The sequence below is a fragment of the Conger conger genome, chromosome 10, assembly GCF_963514075.1.
Source record: "Conger conger chromosome 10, fConCon1.1, whole genome shotgun sequence".
In the NCBI taxonomy this organism is placed as follows: domain Eukaryota; kingdom Metazoa; phylum Chordata; class Actinopteri; order Anguilliformes; family Congridae; genus Conger; species Conger conger.
The window spans coordinates 45,177,000-45,193,837 of NC_083769.1; the positions used below are offsets into that span (position 1 = coordinate 45,177,000).

General features: G+C 48.9%; 1 protein-coding gene across 2 annotated transcripts in view; it reads right to left on the bottom strand.

Annotated features, from left to right (window-relative positions):
- LOC133139385 (kazrin-like) overlaps nucleotides 1-16,838 on the bottom strand; it is a 321,899-nt gene that overhangs the window by 68,130 nt on the left and 236,931 nt on the right. For both annotated transcript variants that reach the window (XM_061258889.1, XM_061258888.1), the window contains exon 4: nucleotides 3,350-3,454. In XM_061258889.1, the coding sequence (XP_061114873.1) occupies nucleotides 3,350-3,454 (105 nt within the window). The remainder of the gene's footprint in view (nucleotides 1-3,349; nucleotides 3,455-16,838) is intronic.

Here is a 16,838-nt window from a genome sequence, read left to right on the forward strand (position 1 = left end):
CGGCCCTGACACCCACTCTCCCTTCCCAGGAAGCGCGTGGTGATGTATGAGGCCGGGGCTGCAGCCGGCAGAGGGGCCGTTTCCCTGAGCTAGCACATCTCAGCAAGTAAAGAAGCGGCCCAGCTGGCATGAGTGGAGCAGCGTGTGTGTGTGTGTGTGTGTGCGCGAGTGTGTGTGTGTATGTGTGTGTGTGTGTGTGTGTGTGTGCGAGTGTGTGTGTGTGTGTATGTGTGTGTTTGTGTGTGTGTGTGTGTGTATGTGTGTGTTTGTGTGTGTGTGTGTCTGAACGTACGGTGCCCTACAAAATCATGGTACGGAACAGTGAAATTTGTAATTTATGCTGTATACATAAGGCACTGGGATTTCAGGTCAAATGATGGGACAAAAATACAGACAAAATGGAGGGACACAAAAAAAGGATTTTCTGAATGGTTAAATATAATATGGTTATGTAGCATGAAATAAAAGCTGATTTACATTTACATTTTGGTCATTTGGCAGACCCTTTTAATCCAAAGCGACTTACAAGTGCATAGGTTCTTCCACAAGTCAAAGCATCACAAAAGTACAGATTGTCTGCACTTTTGCCTCATATTCATCTTGTGATGTCAAATACAAATGTTTTTGGTGTAAACACTGCAAAATATTGAGAATTACAATCTTATTTCACTTCTGTGCTAAAGAAGGGAAAGCTATTGCCAATGTGGTGAGACGGTTTTCACTCATTTCAAGATTTGCCCGTGGAACACTTCACTTGTCAAGCAAACAGCAAGCAAAAATGAAGTCCTACCACAAGACTAAAAACACTCGTTAATACTGTTGGAGGGCACTGTTGCACACTTGTGTGAGACTGAATGAATGTGTGTGTGTCTGTGTCTATGTGTGGGTGTGTGTGTGTGTGAGAGAGAGAGTGTCTGAGAATTGGAAAACAGAAAATGTGTGAGTGAAGGCCAAACAGGTGGTGGATATTATTTGCCTGTCCGCCGCTCTTCATTGTATATTATATTGAATATGTACCGTAAGACAGCAGACAGCTTGTTAGGAAGGTGTTGTATTCTTTATCAGGACCGCCCTGCTGTTCTCACGTACAGCGCCGAGACTCATTGAAGTAAAAATGAAACGCTGTACGGTGAGAGCTCAGCGCAAGCCTGAGAGCTGTGAACATATGTAAACAACAAATTATCTCCCCGCCTGTTCTCTCACCCTTTACCGCACCTGTAGTGGAACTATCAGAACAGAAAATTAATTCAATGTTTTTTTTTTCAACGTGCCGAGCATTGGGAATCACCACAAAGACGGTTTGTGTGGAACACTCAACTTTTGCCGCAATCCCTTCACACACACCCCTGTAATTGCGAATCCGTTTTAAATTCATTTAAAGCTCAATTGATGCGTAACGTGAAACGATAACATGACACTGAGCTACTGCTTTTCAAGACGCCAGGTGTACAGAAGATGTATCCAAAGTCTGCCTGTAATAGTCGACACAAACACGGTCTTGAACACGGCGACGGACGCATCAGAATGCCTGCTCCACTGGAGTCGACTGGAACGCTACAATTCTTCCGCTGCGATTCTCCCGGCTCATCAGTCATCATTGCAACAAGCGCACACTGAGAACTCATCCGCTAACTATCCTCACACAGCTGACAAGCAAAAAAAACTAAAAAATAAGTCAATCTCAATCTCAAGTACTTTAGTCTCATTACTGTCTATTACTTTCGATTACTTTTTTTTGCTAAATAGGATTAAAATTCCTGCTCTAAAATTCCATCTCAAACCAGCCTAAGCTGATCTGTGTTTTCAACATTAACTTTTAGCTGGCCAACCAGCTGTGCACCAACTGGACAGCCTATATAGTCAGCTAGTCAACTAGTTTGACTAGTTTGACCAGCTTTGTCTAGCCAGAGACCAGCTACAACCATCTTAAACCAGCTCAGAATCCCAGCTGGTCTTAGCTGAAAATGTTACCTGGAAATATTCCCAATGAGGTGAGACAGTTTGACTCATTTCAAGGGGTAAGAAAATTAACTTAAGCAAACAGTAACTTGCTAATATTTTCAACAAGAGAGAAAAAGTAAGTTATTACATTACATTATTGGCATTTGGCAGACGCTCTTATCCAGAGCGACGTACAGCTGATTAGACTAAGCAGGAGACAATTCTCCCCTGGAGCAATGCAGGGTTAAGGGCCTTGCTCAAGGGCCCAACGGCTGTGCGGATCTTATTGTGGCCACACTGGGATTGGAACCACCGACCTTGGGTGTCCCAGTCATTTACCTTAACCACTATGCTGCAGGCCGCCCTATGGGGCCAGACATACACAGACACAGATTACACTTAGTCCTGGACTAAAATTAGTTTTGGATGGAGAACCCACTGTACAGTCAAAGCTGAATTTAATCTAGGACTAGGCTTAATCTATGTCTGTGAAACCAGCCCTTTAAATCTCAAGACTAAAACACTTTTAGCAGAGCAGGGGCAGGGCTGGAGTGGCTGGAGGCATGGCCACCCTGAAGCAACTCTCATTGCAACCCTGTTGAATATCAGTCCACCAGCTGGTCAGCAGCTCCAACCGGGTCACAAAAGCAGGTCGCACAACCCCGGAGGAGCTGAGATCAGAGTCTGAGGTCTGCTGGGACCGAGAGCTGCGGAGGGCAAATGTGTGAGCTCCCCTGCCGAAAAAAACTGCTCAAGCTAGGTTTTGAAACAGCTGACCAGTGCAGTCTAGGTCCCAGCTAGACATCATAGGCAGCTAGACCTGCTTGACCAGCTCAATTTTCCAGCTGGCATAGCTGGATTTTACAGCAGGGTCTCCACACTGGCTGGATGAGACAGAGGAAGGGGTCTCTGGAAGTCCTGGCCCTGGCTACATACATGAAGATCAGCAGAAAAACGTGTCCATTCCCGCGGCGTCATCCCCCCCATCTCAATCTCTGCGACTCGTTGACCAACCAACCAACCAGCTCTGTGCCACCGAGTGCACTCAGCTGAGAGAGAGAGAGAGAGAGAGAGAGAGAGGGGGGGAGAGAGAGAGAGGGACAGAAGGAGAGAGAGAGGGAGAGAGAGAGAGAGAGAGAGAGAGAGAGAGGGGGAGAGGGAGAGAGAGAGAGAGGGAGAGAGGGAGAGAGAGAGAGAGGGAGAGAGAAAGAGAGACAGGGGGAGAGGGAGAGAGAGAGAGGGAGAGAGAAAGAGAGAGGGGGAGAGAGAGAGAGAGAGAGGGGGAGAGAGAGAGAGAGGGGGGGGGAGAGAGAGAGAGGCAGAGAGAGAGAGAGAGGGGGGGGAGAGAGAGAGAGAGAGGGGGGGAGAGAGAGAGAGGGAGAGAGAGAGAGAGATAGCAATGACTCACCTTTGTCTAAAGAGGAGTCGGGTGTGCTGAAGTCCATCAGGCTTGAAATGTCAGTCTTGAAGCAAATGTCTGTCACTGGCTTCTGCCTCTGGTGGACAGCGGGATCTGGAGTGAAGACAACGCAGGAAATGATTAATTAATCACAGTAAAAAGCAATTAAAAAGTAAAAGTAATTAAACACACAGCAGTCAAACTGCACACTCTTTACAGAATCTCCAGTAGGCAGCGATGCCTACGTTCTTAGCTCAGGCTTTCTATGTTATCTGGTACACATTTTATCTATTTACTGCATATACCATGTACAGGAGCTGGGTATGTAAGGTGCTGAAGCAACTCCAGTGTTGTGCTGAAAGTCCCACCTGAGATTTTAACCTACAAACTTCTGGCAGTAAATCTTAGTCCACTATCACTAAAACCGCATTAAAGGCCTGTTGACTGTAAAATGCAGCATCTCAGTATAGGTTTCCAGGACCCAAAAATGCTTTACAGTATTACAGATAAAAAATAATAAGAAGGTAATGTTCCACAAACATTCAGCTGGTAACTCGAAAAAAATGTTGAGTATCCATTTTGACAGGTAGGGGGCGCTGAACAGCAACACACATCTTGGGTCACGAATTGCTCATTGGCAGAATTTTATAAGAAGCTTAATTAACGAGACCTAATTTGTGTTAAAAATAATCCAGAACATCTTTTAGGTGATCTTCCATAAGACTTTCAGCAAGAAAGGAAGAAACTAATTTCCCCACAAATCGCAATAACTGTCTTAATAAGCGTCAGTTACAATGGTCGCCGAAGGGGAGAGAATTTGTGGATAATAGATATGGATAATCATCAGTCTATAATATCAATCAACATATTAAAATTCCTAGAGAGAAGACAATCCCACGGCTGATGTAGCACCTCGTTGTGATCTCTGATATTAACCAGCCTTGGGCAGCTCACAGGAATGGTTTTGTCTTCTCTTTAATGGCAGAACTGAGAGATATCACAAGTATCAGGGTTTGGAATTCCACTTTCGGCTTTTACAGGTATGGGGGCCTGACGTTGATTAATCTACCGCCAAAACTTTGGCTATACATTTGCAGGTTTGAGTGACAAGAGCTACACGGTTAGTATTACCTATAAGGATATTGCCTTTGTAGGAACTGGTACAGTAATTATCCAGCAATATGAAACGATTCACTGGAAAAACAGTGCAGTACACTGGGCAGGACAAAGGAAACCACGAAGCCGTTTAAAAGACAGAAGACCCTGCTTATACCCCCCGCCCCTCCTCCCCCACCCTTGCCCCATTACTGGATGTGAGCAGATGAAACCCCGGAGCGCTTGAACATTCCTAACAGAGGCTGAGCGGAGTACCCACAATGCCCCGGGGTTTTGTGCTGCTCCGTGTCACACGGTGGTTGCCGTGGTTGCCCTGCCTTCCCTCCTGACGCCGCTCACAGCCGCGATTACCCGGCAGACGTGAAGGCCGGGCCCGCCTCTCGAGTCTCGGCACACGGCCGAATTAAGCGGTCTGACGGACCGGAGCAACAGAAACATGGCAGATGTTTCGTTCCGGCTCTTTCCGGCGACTGCGGGGCAGGCCGTCTCCTCCTCCAGTCCCGCTACCTGGCACTCCATTTTATGTGCGGCCCGCAACTTTAAACACAGCGACTCCTATTAATACAATTAATAATCGCCGTAGCTTTTCACAAAGGGTCGGGAGGCCGCGGAGAAAGCTCGAGTGCCTTTTTCTACGGCGAGAGTTGTGGGAAATAAAAAGAGGATCTTTTGCGTCTTTTCACTCTGAAAGCCAGGAGGGCAGGACAGGGGCAGGGAGAGTTCGAGAGAGAGCTGGTTCTGTGCACGGAGGCGGGCTGGACTTTACATCCAGGTCACTCTGCTGGATCGATGAGGCATTGGCAAATCTACTTTTTTCTCCTCTCGAGCAGAAGGCTCTTGGCGGCTTTAGACCACCAGCCAGAAGTAAAAAAAAAAAAGATAGAAAGAAGCCCCTTCAGATCAAAGTTGAGCCGGGGGCCAGTGAACACCCACAGCTTCTCAATGACTCATCAGGATCCTCTTAAGCACTTATAAAAACCTTCAATAATTTCAGAGGATAAAAATACATGAATGCAATTGTAGAAAGAGCATGTATATAAATGAGTATATTATGGGCCAGTTTCATAAACACAAATGAAGCCAAGCCCTAGAATAAATTCAATTTTGAATGGAGATTCTCCATGCAAAACTCAATTTAGCCCAGGCCTAAGCATAATCTGTGTCTGTGAAACTGGCCCTATGTGTGGTCCCAGTGAAAATAACACGACTATACCTAGGATTCAGGTGGATCGGAAAATTAAATGCAAATTCATTTTTCATCCCCCCCCCCCCCCCCAGTGTGGATGGTAGCGAGCTTCCCCTCAGTTCTTCGCGCGGTCCTGTACAGTGACGGGCTGATGGGTGAGAGATGCCACACTTCAGCAGGCATTACAGCCTCACTGTCGCGCTCTGTTAGGGCTTAAGACCCTGATTACACCGAGCGGCAGCCAGTGATTGAAAGTGAGAAACGGCTGGCTTGGGACAGGAAGCGGGCGCGCAGGCAGACACTGGATAGCGCTGCCGCTGGCTGCCGGAGCAGGGTTAGCTCGGCTAGCCCGGCTAGCCCGGCTAGTAGGCGCGGGGTGAAGGGCGGTGAAGGCTCGTAGCAGGTTACCGCGACAACGGTCCGTGATGACATAACCCTCAAATTCAAAACAACGGTCGTTGCCCTTGGCGAGGGAGGGGTGGTTTCACATTTAGCTGACTGGTAACGTGTTTTGTCGAAGAGATCTTTGGACGAGTGAGAGGCCAGGGTTCCCCAAATCCGACCTCGAACTCTTTAACAAATTTTTAACTCGTTACGGTGCTCCCTAACAGAGAGCAGTCACTGACTAATGCTGCTGGTCATCAACAGAGAGCAGATACACGCTAACACTGCTGCTCACTAACAGAGAGTAGATACACGCTAACACAGCAGCTCGCTAACAGAGTAGATACACGCTAAAACAGCTGCTCGCTAACAGAGAGCAGACGCACGCTAACAGAGAGCAGACGCACGCTAACACTGCTGCTCGCTAACAGAGAGCAGACGCACGATAACACTGCTGCTCACTAACAGAGAGTAGATACACGCTAACACAGCTGCTCGCTAACAGAGAGCAGACGCACGCTAACACAGCTGCTCGCTAACAGAGAGCAGACGCACGCTAACACTGCTGCTCGCTAACAGAGAGCAGACGCACGCTAACACCGCTGCTCGCTAACAGAGAGCAGACGCACGCTAACACTGCTGCTCGCTAACAGAGAGCAGACACATGCTAATACTGCTGCTCACTAACAGAGTAGATACACGCTAACACAGCTGCTCGCTAACAGAGAGCAGACGCACGCTAACACTGCTGCTCGCTAACAGAGAGTAGATACACGCTAACAAAGCTGCTCGCTAACAGAGAGCAGACAACCGCTAACACTGCTGCTCGCTAACAGAGAGCAGACGCACGCTAACACTGCTGCTCGCAAACAGAGAGCACACACCCGCTAACATGCTAAACATGCTGTTTGCTAACAGAGAGGGTGATATCACACTGCAAAAAGTGACTGCTTTAACACGCGTTTTAGTGTTGTTACGAGGAGAAACAATAGCTTGCTTTCAGATAATGTTTGCTTGTGAAGTTAAATCTTCTTATTCCATTGGCAAATCGTGAAATTAGCCAAACTGCCTTAACTCATTAGCAATATTTTCGTCTTATTTAGCAGAAAAAAAAAGTAACAGACTAAAAATACTTGTTGTTTTTGTTTTTGTGGCAGTGCACAGGGGTATCACTCAGCCTGGGTGGGGATATCACGGGCCGCATAATTTACCTGCCGATCCGGCGTCAGCCGGGGCCCTTCAGCCAGCGCTGGGTACGGTCCGCCCGGCAACACCGCCTGCGGGACTAAGATAAGCGCCGAAGGACGGGCGGCGACCGCTCGCCGCTATTCCCCCGCGCGCGCGGTGCGGAAGGCACAAGTGCTTCCTCAAACGAGCGGACTGCGGCTAAAGGCTTTATCTCCGTACGGAGGGAGGCTCGGTGCGCGCCTGGTAATTGAGGTTGAGAAGGCCCTAATCTATAGTGCGGCCCAGAAGAATGCACATGCCCCCCCCCTGTCCCAGTGCAGCGCTGAACATTACTCTTAAAAGCACAGGCTACAAAACCCCCCCTCGCCCTGCGTACCAACGTAAGACCGGAATGAGGACAAATAATGGCATTTAGCTCTTGCCCCAGAGGAGAAAGGTCTGAACCACAGCTCGGTATTTCTCTCCAGGAGACCAGGGACACCTGCAGACACAGGTACGGTGCTGCTCTCAGAGGTGAAATAACACCTGGCCTGGTCTCCACGGTTTCTCACATCCGAAATTCTTTCGCCCTTTTTATGTGCGGCAGTTGTACATTCTCAAGGCCATAATGGCTTTCGATTCGTTCCGAAGAATGAAACTAATAGGGACTGTGTGGGCAGAAGATGAGGCGACATGATTTAACATCCACTCTGACTGTCAGCATGCCTACTCAAGACACACATACACATGTACGCAAGCACAGACACACACGTATGCAAGCACCCGCACACACAACAACGCACACACACACACACAAGAATGCACATACTCGCATGCGCACATACTCACAATCGCACACCTGCACAAGTACAGGTATAGGCACAGACATACACACACACACACACACACACACACACACACACAGCCATATACACACACTCACTCTCACACACACATATACACACACACACACACACACACACACACACACACACACATGCATACACACACACACACACACAGCCATATACACACACTCACTCTCACACACACATATATACACACACACACACACACACACACACACACACACACACACACACACACACACAGACGTGCACATGCACAGACATATACACACACACTCACTCTCTCACACATACACACAGACGTATACACACACTCACACACAAGCACACGCAAACACAGGGAGTGGATAAAAGATGAATTCTGATTTAAACCTAAACTGCAGAGTGTCTTACGCACGGTGTTATTTGGGATGGATTATTTTGGCGGAGCAGTGGCAGAGACATCCCCCCCTCTCTCCTGCGCTGCACTGCAGCAGCATTAACCAGAGAAGATTCATCTCGCCTTCCTCAGTCAATGCCATCACTTCCCACCACAGGGACGTCGCACCGCACAGATAAGCACTTTCAGCGCGCAACGACAGGCATGCGCTACCCGTAAATACAAAAGCACATTCACAATGCATACATTACAAACAGGAAAAATAAGCCCTATTCTCCCAATTCCATTTTCATCTGTTTCTGAGACACACAGCGAAATGGAACAAAGACTATTTTTACTTATCTCTCCAACTGCCTATCGATTTCAATCCTCTTCTGAGAGAAATCTCCGCTGGAGCAGATTGCCTATCCCTGCTTAGAGAGATTTAAACTGTAAAGTATTTCTTGAAAAAAAAATCCTCTTTGCATTACTAGGTATTTTAGTACTGGAAGCGATTACATTGAGAAAAGAACTTAAAAAACAATAATAATACACTCATAAATTCAAACTTAATCTTATAAGCTATTCTCAGATCTGACCAACTGACTCAACTCCAGCAGTACTGCTCGTGTTCTTTGCTCACTGATAGTTCACTATTACATTGTTTCATGTTGCTGATTGGATGTTGATACCCTGATCTACGGCCTGTAGCGTGGTTGAGGTACATGACTGGGACCCGCAAGGTCGGCGGTTCAAAACACAATGAGATCTGCACAGCCGTTGGGCCCTTGAGCGAGGCCGTCAACCCTGCATTGCTCCAGGGGAGGATTGTCTCCTGCTTAGTCTAATCAACTGTACGTCGCTCTGGATAAGAGCATCTGCCAAAATGCCATTAATTCATGTCAATGAACACTGCAGGAGCAGTGTGCCCCAGTAAGAGACTGGAGTAACCGTGTACTCGAGATTTCAGTCATAAGAACCTGAGAGTTTGCCGGAGTGAGTACTCGGTGGGTGGCCGTCTCTTCTGACGGACAGACTGTGCTCATGAGTGCCTGAGGACATCGGGAAGGTATTCTGGAGCCTCGAGACGCATTTTTCTTTTTTAAAACACCTTCAACCGGTGGCCAGCAGGGGGCCAGGTGGGAATAAAACACTTTATCTACCCGGAGAAGAAGGGCTCAAATGAGAGTGGGCGGAAATACTGATACGAGACATATGAGAGATAGAGAGATAGAGAGAGGGAGAGAGAGCCCTGTAACTGGCCCACATGGAGAAGAGGCGGAGCTTATTCAGCAGTCTCCCTCATTGGGCTTCAGGGAGGCGAGCGGAGAGGCCACCATACCCTGGATAATTACACTCTCACACTGTCTACAGCCAGAACCAGGGGCGCAGAGCACACACAGAAACACACACAAATGCATGCATGCACACACACGCATACACAGGCTTGCACGCGCTCACACAGACACACATAGACATGTGTGCGTACACAGACATACATATCCAAGCACGTATGTGCATACACACATGCACGCTCGCGCGCAGACACACGCCTGTGCATATGCACATAAACACACAAACGCATACACACACACACGAGCACTCACACACACATAAACACACAAATGCATGCACACACACGAGCACTCACACACGCATAATCACACAAACGCATGCACACACACACAAGCACTCACACACACATAAACACACAAACGCATGAACACACACACAAGCACTCACACACACATAAACACACAAATGCTTGCACACACACACGAGCACTCACACACACATAATCACACAAACGCATGCACACACACACACACACACACGAGCACTCACACACACATAAACACACAAACGCATGCACACACACAAACACACACACACACGAGCACTCACACACACATAAACACACAAACGCATGCACACACACAAACACACACACACGCATGCACTCTATATGGCGGCAGACATGATCGGGGGTTCGGCCCCCTGCCACAGCACTCTCTGTGGTGTGGTCCTCTCTCTATCTGTTACCCTCTGCGCTTTCCAATAAAAATGTTATTTTTACTTACAAAAGGAGGGCAGACTGCCCGTTCACTTAAAAGAAATCAACAAAACCAAAAAAAACGAAACAATAAAAGCAAAAAACCAATGTGTTTTTCAATCGACTTTTAAATCCAGCTACTGTTGGAGTCTGTCGAGATGCACAGGCTGTTCTACAGTCTGGGAACATTAAAGGAAAAACCAGCGTCATCTGCTCTTTCACCCTCAACTTTCTGGCTACAGAGAAGCCTGGCATCTGCAGATAGCATGGTGGCAATGTATTCTGGTGCCAAGCCATTCAGGGCTCTAAAAGACAACTGAAGGAATTTCAATTATAAACAACTGGGCCATAAAACAAACAGACAGCAAGTGCGGAGATGCAAGTGCCGGGGTTAAATGAGGGTTGCTCCTTGTTTTGGTCGATATACATAACAGACACACACACACACATACACACATGCATGCATGCATACATACACACAAGCAGACACATACAGACAGACACACACACACACACACAGATGCATGCATACACACAAGCAGACACGCACATGCGCACACACACAGACATTTCTATCCATACCCCTCGCCACGGAGAGCGAAAAACTGTGCCCAATGCAGCTTTAGTAAAATGTAAAATGAAACCGTCGCTTTACTGCAGGCTATCTGACTGCATTTCTATCATACCCAGACTGTGTGTTCACAGCGCGATTAGTTACGCTCCCAAACGAACGCCCTCAGCCATGACCCCGTCACTGATCTGCACAGCTATAATGTCAGGGCTTACATCTGCGCAGTGGAGTGTCAGAGTTACAATCCAGCTGCGCAGTCGAGTGTCAGAGTTACAATCCAGCTGCGCAGCTGAGCGTCAGAGTTACAGTCGAGCTGCGCAGTGGAGTGTCAGAGTTGGAGGAATGTCAGGATTAGAACAGCACAGTTTAGTGTCAGGGTTAGATAAGGTCTACTTCATTGGACCACTCTGTCCTCTGCATTTTACCCATCGCAGTTACTTAGGAGCACCGTCCGCAGCATCCAGGGATTAATGTGGGGTTAAGGGCCCAACAGCTGCGCAGATCTTATCCTGGTGACACACTGGCTACTTCAACCAGTCATGTACCTTAGCCACTAGGCTACAGGCTGCCCCAGTCATGTACCTTAGCCACTAGGCTACAGGCTGCCCCAGTCATGTACCTTAGCCACTAGGCTACAGGCTGCCCCAGTCATGTACCTTAGCCACTAGGCTACAGGCTGCCCCAGTCATGTACCTTAGCCACTAGTCTACAGGCTGCCCCAGTCATGTACCTTAGCCACTAGTCTACAGGCTGCCCCAGTCATGTACCTTAGCCACTAGTCTACAGGCTGCCTCAGTTAAAGCTACGCAGTGGAGTGCCAGAGTTGGAGCTGTACAGCTCCCCCCCCAACCCCCCCTCACCAAACTACAAAGATGTCAGTCACAGACCAAGGACCTATAACCCTTTGTCCTCGGTTACTGTTACTCCACATTTTTCAAGAGGTTATTTTCCTTCCTCCATGTGAGAGGTTGGAGGGAGCGCTGGACATTTTACTAGCAAATATCTGATTCTCCTCCAGCAGAATAAGTTCAGTCACCTCATTTGCTCCCTCGGAAATTTCATTACATTTTTTCTCTTTTTTCTATTTTCACATTGTCAAGCCAGCGCCTTGCAGGATCGTTGGTATGGAGATTCTGGCCTTGCACACAGTACCCCCCCACCCCCCCCAGCGCCCCGCTGTCCTGTTACCCAGTAACACTTTTCAGCAGACGGGGGCATGCAAAGGCACTTCAGCGCTGAGACGAGCCGACAGAATGAGCCTTTCTCTCGTACAAAAGCGCTTCGATTGTGCCCGTTTTCCCCGGGCGCTAGACTGCAGGGAGTTCCAGAAAGCACCGCCATTTCACCACGCTCCCGCTCACCTACAGAAGATACTTCCTGTGATGTTCCGCAGTTTACCCGTTCTCAGATGTTGCCGAATGTACGGCACGTCTCGTCAGATAACTACAGAAAAACTCACGCGCTCAACAGCTTTGCAATGGACTGTTTAGTTGGAAGCTGGAAGATGCTTTTAGCCAAAGCGACTCGCGAAATTGAATTCTGAACATGATAAACACTGAAATGGCTTTCAGCTGAAAAATGCACTCACTCGGTCTTCACTATTGTGGATTAAAGTTAGAGAGAAATGGATGCAGCTAATTATGCAGATCGCAGAGCTTAGCTCCCATACTGGGGCACATGCTCAGGTGTAGCAGGCTTCAGGTGCCGACAGCATTCCCAAGTAGTGTGTGTGTGTGTACCTGTGTGTGTACCTGTGTGTGTGTGTGTGTACCTGTGTGTGTGTGTGCGTACCTGTGTGTGTACCTGTGTGTGTGTGCCTGTGTGTGTGTGTGTGTGCCTGTGGGCGGGTGTGTGTGTGTGTGTGTGCCTGTGTGCCTGTGTGTGTGTGCGTGTGTGCGTACCTGTGTGTGTGCGTGTACCTGTGTGTGCGTGTGTGTGTGTGTACCTGTGTGTGCGTGTGTGTGTGTGCACCTGTGTGTGTACCTGTGTGCGTGTGTGTGTGTGCCTGTGTGTGTGTGCGTGTACCTGTGTGTGTACCTGTGTGCGTGTGTGTGTGTGTGCCTGTGTGTGTGTGCGTGTGTGCGTGTACCTGTGTGTGCGTGCGTGTGTGCGTGTACCTGTGTGTGCGTGTGTGTGTGCGCGTGTACCTGTGTGTGCATGTATGTGTGTGTGTGTGTGTGTGTACCTGTGTGTGTGTGTGCGTGTAGCTGTGTGTGCATGTGTGTGTGTGTGTGTGTGTGTGTACCTGTGTGTGCATGTGTGTGTGTGTACCTGTGTGTGTGTGTGTACCTGTTTGTATGTGTGTGCGTGTGCATGCATGTGTGCCTGTGTGTGCCAGTTGAGCAGGAGTTATAGGAGCAACACACCGAATAATGGATCTCCACAAAAAAAAAAAGGCCTTTAACTCAACCATCAATCCAAACAATATTTTCAATATTTGTCACTCAATGCCCTTGAACGCTGCTTATGAAATATGAAAAATGATTGTGCTGAATTCTGAAGTGGTTTACGCTGTTCTTCCCCCTCAGAAATCACGCCGTGTGAAGTCTGCTCTAAAGCAGGACGAGCCAATCAGACTTCCCGAACAGAACGAGCCAATCAGACTTCCCGTACAGACGCGTCGCGCCAGCGCACGGTTTCAGACCTACAGCCGCCGCGGAGACACGCCCCACACCACGGCCCACACGGGGAACACCGACACCCGCCTGGGAGGTCCACTCTGAGGAGAGCCGGCACTCAGAGGCCAAACAACACAAGATGTGCTTCTGTTCCGCATGCCAGTCAGTTTACCTGGTACTGAGGGGGAGACATCTCAAGAACAAACCATGACTGCTGCCATTCATTCACTATAATAATAATAATAATAATAATAATAATAATGATAATTTGTTATTTAGTGGACTTACAGTTGATTAGACTAAGCAGGGGACAGTCCCCCCCTGGGGCAATGCAAGATTAAAGGCCAGGCTCAAGGGCCTAACGGCTGTGTGGATCTTATCATGGCTGCACCAAGGCTTGAACCACCAACCTTCTGGGTCCCAGTCATGTACCTTAACCCCTAGGCTACAGGATGCTTAATAACTAACAGTACGCAGCTAGCATTAGCACAACAGCAGAAAGTCATAACAGGTTAAGCGCATTTTAAGTCAATGAAACGCGGTAGGAACCCTCAACATGACGAGCACATTTGCTGAGCAAATCCGCGTTTCCAAGTCTCTTCCGCTGTTAAATGAGCTCGCCAAAATCGCAGGCTGAACTCCACAGATGCAGTTTTGCTGCACTGTAAACTGGGCTAGGCTACATCATTAAGGGACTGTCAGGCAATGTTAGCCACCAGCAGCAGAGGCGGTTTAACCCGGGGGAGACCTCGTTGCTCGGTCAGTAGGCAGGCCGACTCTCCGTTCTTAAGCAAATAAATAAAGGGCCTCACCCCGTGAGTGCTAAAGTGGGGTCAGGCCGGCCCGGGGGTTCCGTGGGTTAGAACCACATTCGCTTCTCCCAGAAACTGTGGAAAGGGTTCTACGGGCCTGCGGGCTGCTACCGGTGTCGAGAGCGCGACGGGACGCACGCGCCTCAGCTGTGCGGAGGAGAAGTGATGTACGCCTATTTACAGACTGCTATGCAAATGTATTTATTTTTCAAAATGTGCTCATGCAAGCCTGTGGCTACCTGAGGAAGTTTTTGACACCGAGACTCGGCTCTAAATATAAAGAGGAGAAGACTCACCTGAGGGAGCAGAAATGGAAATACAATCTGCTGTGTTACTATACGACGGAGGAAAGATTTATTATACTGTATAATGCCATGCAGCAGCAGTTCTAGGTGTGTGTGTGTGTGTGTGTGTGTGAGAGAGCGTGTGTGTGTTCATGTGCGTGTGTGTGTGTGTCTGTGTTTGTGTGTGCGCGCGTGCATGTGTGTGTTTGTGTGTATGTCTGTATGTTTGAGTGTATGGAAAGCGACAGTGTCTTTAGTCATTCATCACATTTGCATGAGAGCATATGCTTGTCTGAATGCACAGTGGCAGTGCCAGGCAGTGCATATGGAAACCTCCAAACACAATTACCCATTCTTCCCCAGCACAGCGCTATGGTTACCGCTGACAGCCCCACACTGAGCCAAGGGCCTTCACTGCCTCACCCTGCGTCTCTGTGTACACTCCCTCCATCTCTCTCTGTCTCTCCCTCCCTCTCTCTTTCCTCCTCTTCTCCCTCTCTTCCTTCCTTACTCTCTCTCTTCCCTTCCGGTCACTTGTCATTCCCATTAGACCCCCATCAGTGTGTCGGACACCATGTCCACAAGAGTCCCCCATGGACTATAACCACAGACACATACACACACACACACACACACACATGCAGGCACACAACACACACACACACACACACACACACACACACAAAACAAGCCCACAGAAAATGAGCCTGTTTGGTTGGAAAGATTCGGAGTGCCTCAGGGGTCTGTCTTCGGGCCACTGCTGACAGCTGTGTTCTGCACTGCCGCTGTCCCCTATCCTCGCCCAACATCTGTTTCCTCTGGTTTCCCTGGATACCGGCGACCACATCCAGCTGTCGCCGTCAGACACATAAAAAACTCCTCTCTGCCTCCTCCGCGTTCCTCCCTGACAGCACCAGTGCTCCCCCCGTGTTGCTTAGGTCATGGGTTTTATGATATTTCACGCGGAGACCGGTCAAAACCGGTCAGTACAGCACCGTCCTTCCTTGAGCGCGGCCCTGCTAGCTGTCGACATTTCACCAACTCGCACGCGGAACAAAAGTTAGAACAGGAAGGAAAAAGTCTTGATTCCGGGGTGGCTGATTAAGGATTCAGAGCCTGGTGGTGGCCAGTTCCTGGACAAAGCCAGCGAGGACGTTTGTGTGTAATCAGCAGATTGTCCAGCCATGCTCCGCCCAGTTTCATTCCTCTAATTGCGCTGACATTCAGCACCTCCGAGCTGTGGGCCCAGGAGATAAAACCCTCTGCACCGCGGCATTAATCATGACAGGGAGGGGGGCAGGCCTGGGATGAATCACCTGATCCTGGCCCTGATTCAAAGGTGTCCTATAAATATCCCGCCAATAAATAGGCTAATATGCTGGGTTTTTCAAACCCGATGCTTATTCCCTCGGGGACCGACCGGTTGTCTATTCAAACAAATAAATAATGGAGAAAAAAAACAAACAGTGCAAACAAGACCACGCTATAAAAGAGAAAGTTTCGGCTTCAAAGGGGAAAAACTACGACGGCTATTAAACCCCCGTCACGATCGCCTCTCCTTCCCTCCAGCGTGAAAAACCCGGACTGTCGTCCGTGTTCGGCATTCAGATGAAATTTCGCGGTGACATCGGTGGGGGGTGGTGCGCCACTGGGGGGGGGGGGGGGGGGGGCACTCTCCCGCGTGAGGCTTAACCTTTACAGGCTGTCGAAAGCGCTTTTTAGCCCCTCTGTAATGAAGCCAGACCGGGGGCGCCCTGGCTCTGCGGGACATCGGCTGGAGAGGGGAGCCGCAGAGACAGCGTGACGCTGCGTGAGCTGCGTGCTACGCGTGAGATAAGCCCCGCCATTCTGAGAGGGCCACGTCGCGATAATAAGAAAGACATTTCTGCGGTTTACATGACGGTGGGGTCGCACTAGGGCCTGGAGCTTGCCTGTGAGGACTGTGAAAACTTCAGAAAGGGCAAAAAAAGAAAGAAAGAAATACTACCAAAAAAACAGGGCCTCTGTTTCCTTCAGCTCAAAAAACTCTTGTTAAGCTCAGTTCTGGTAAATAACCTTTGCGGTATCGTGAAATGCAGCT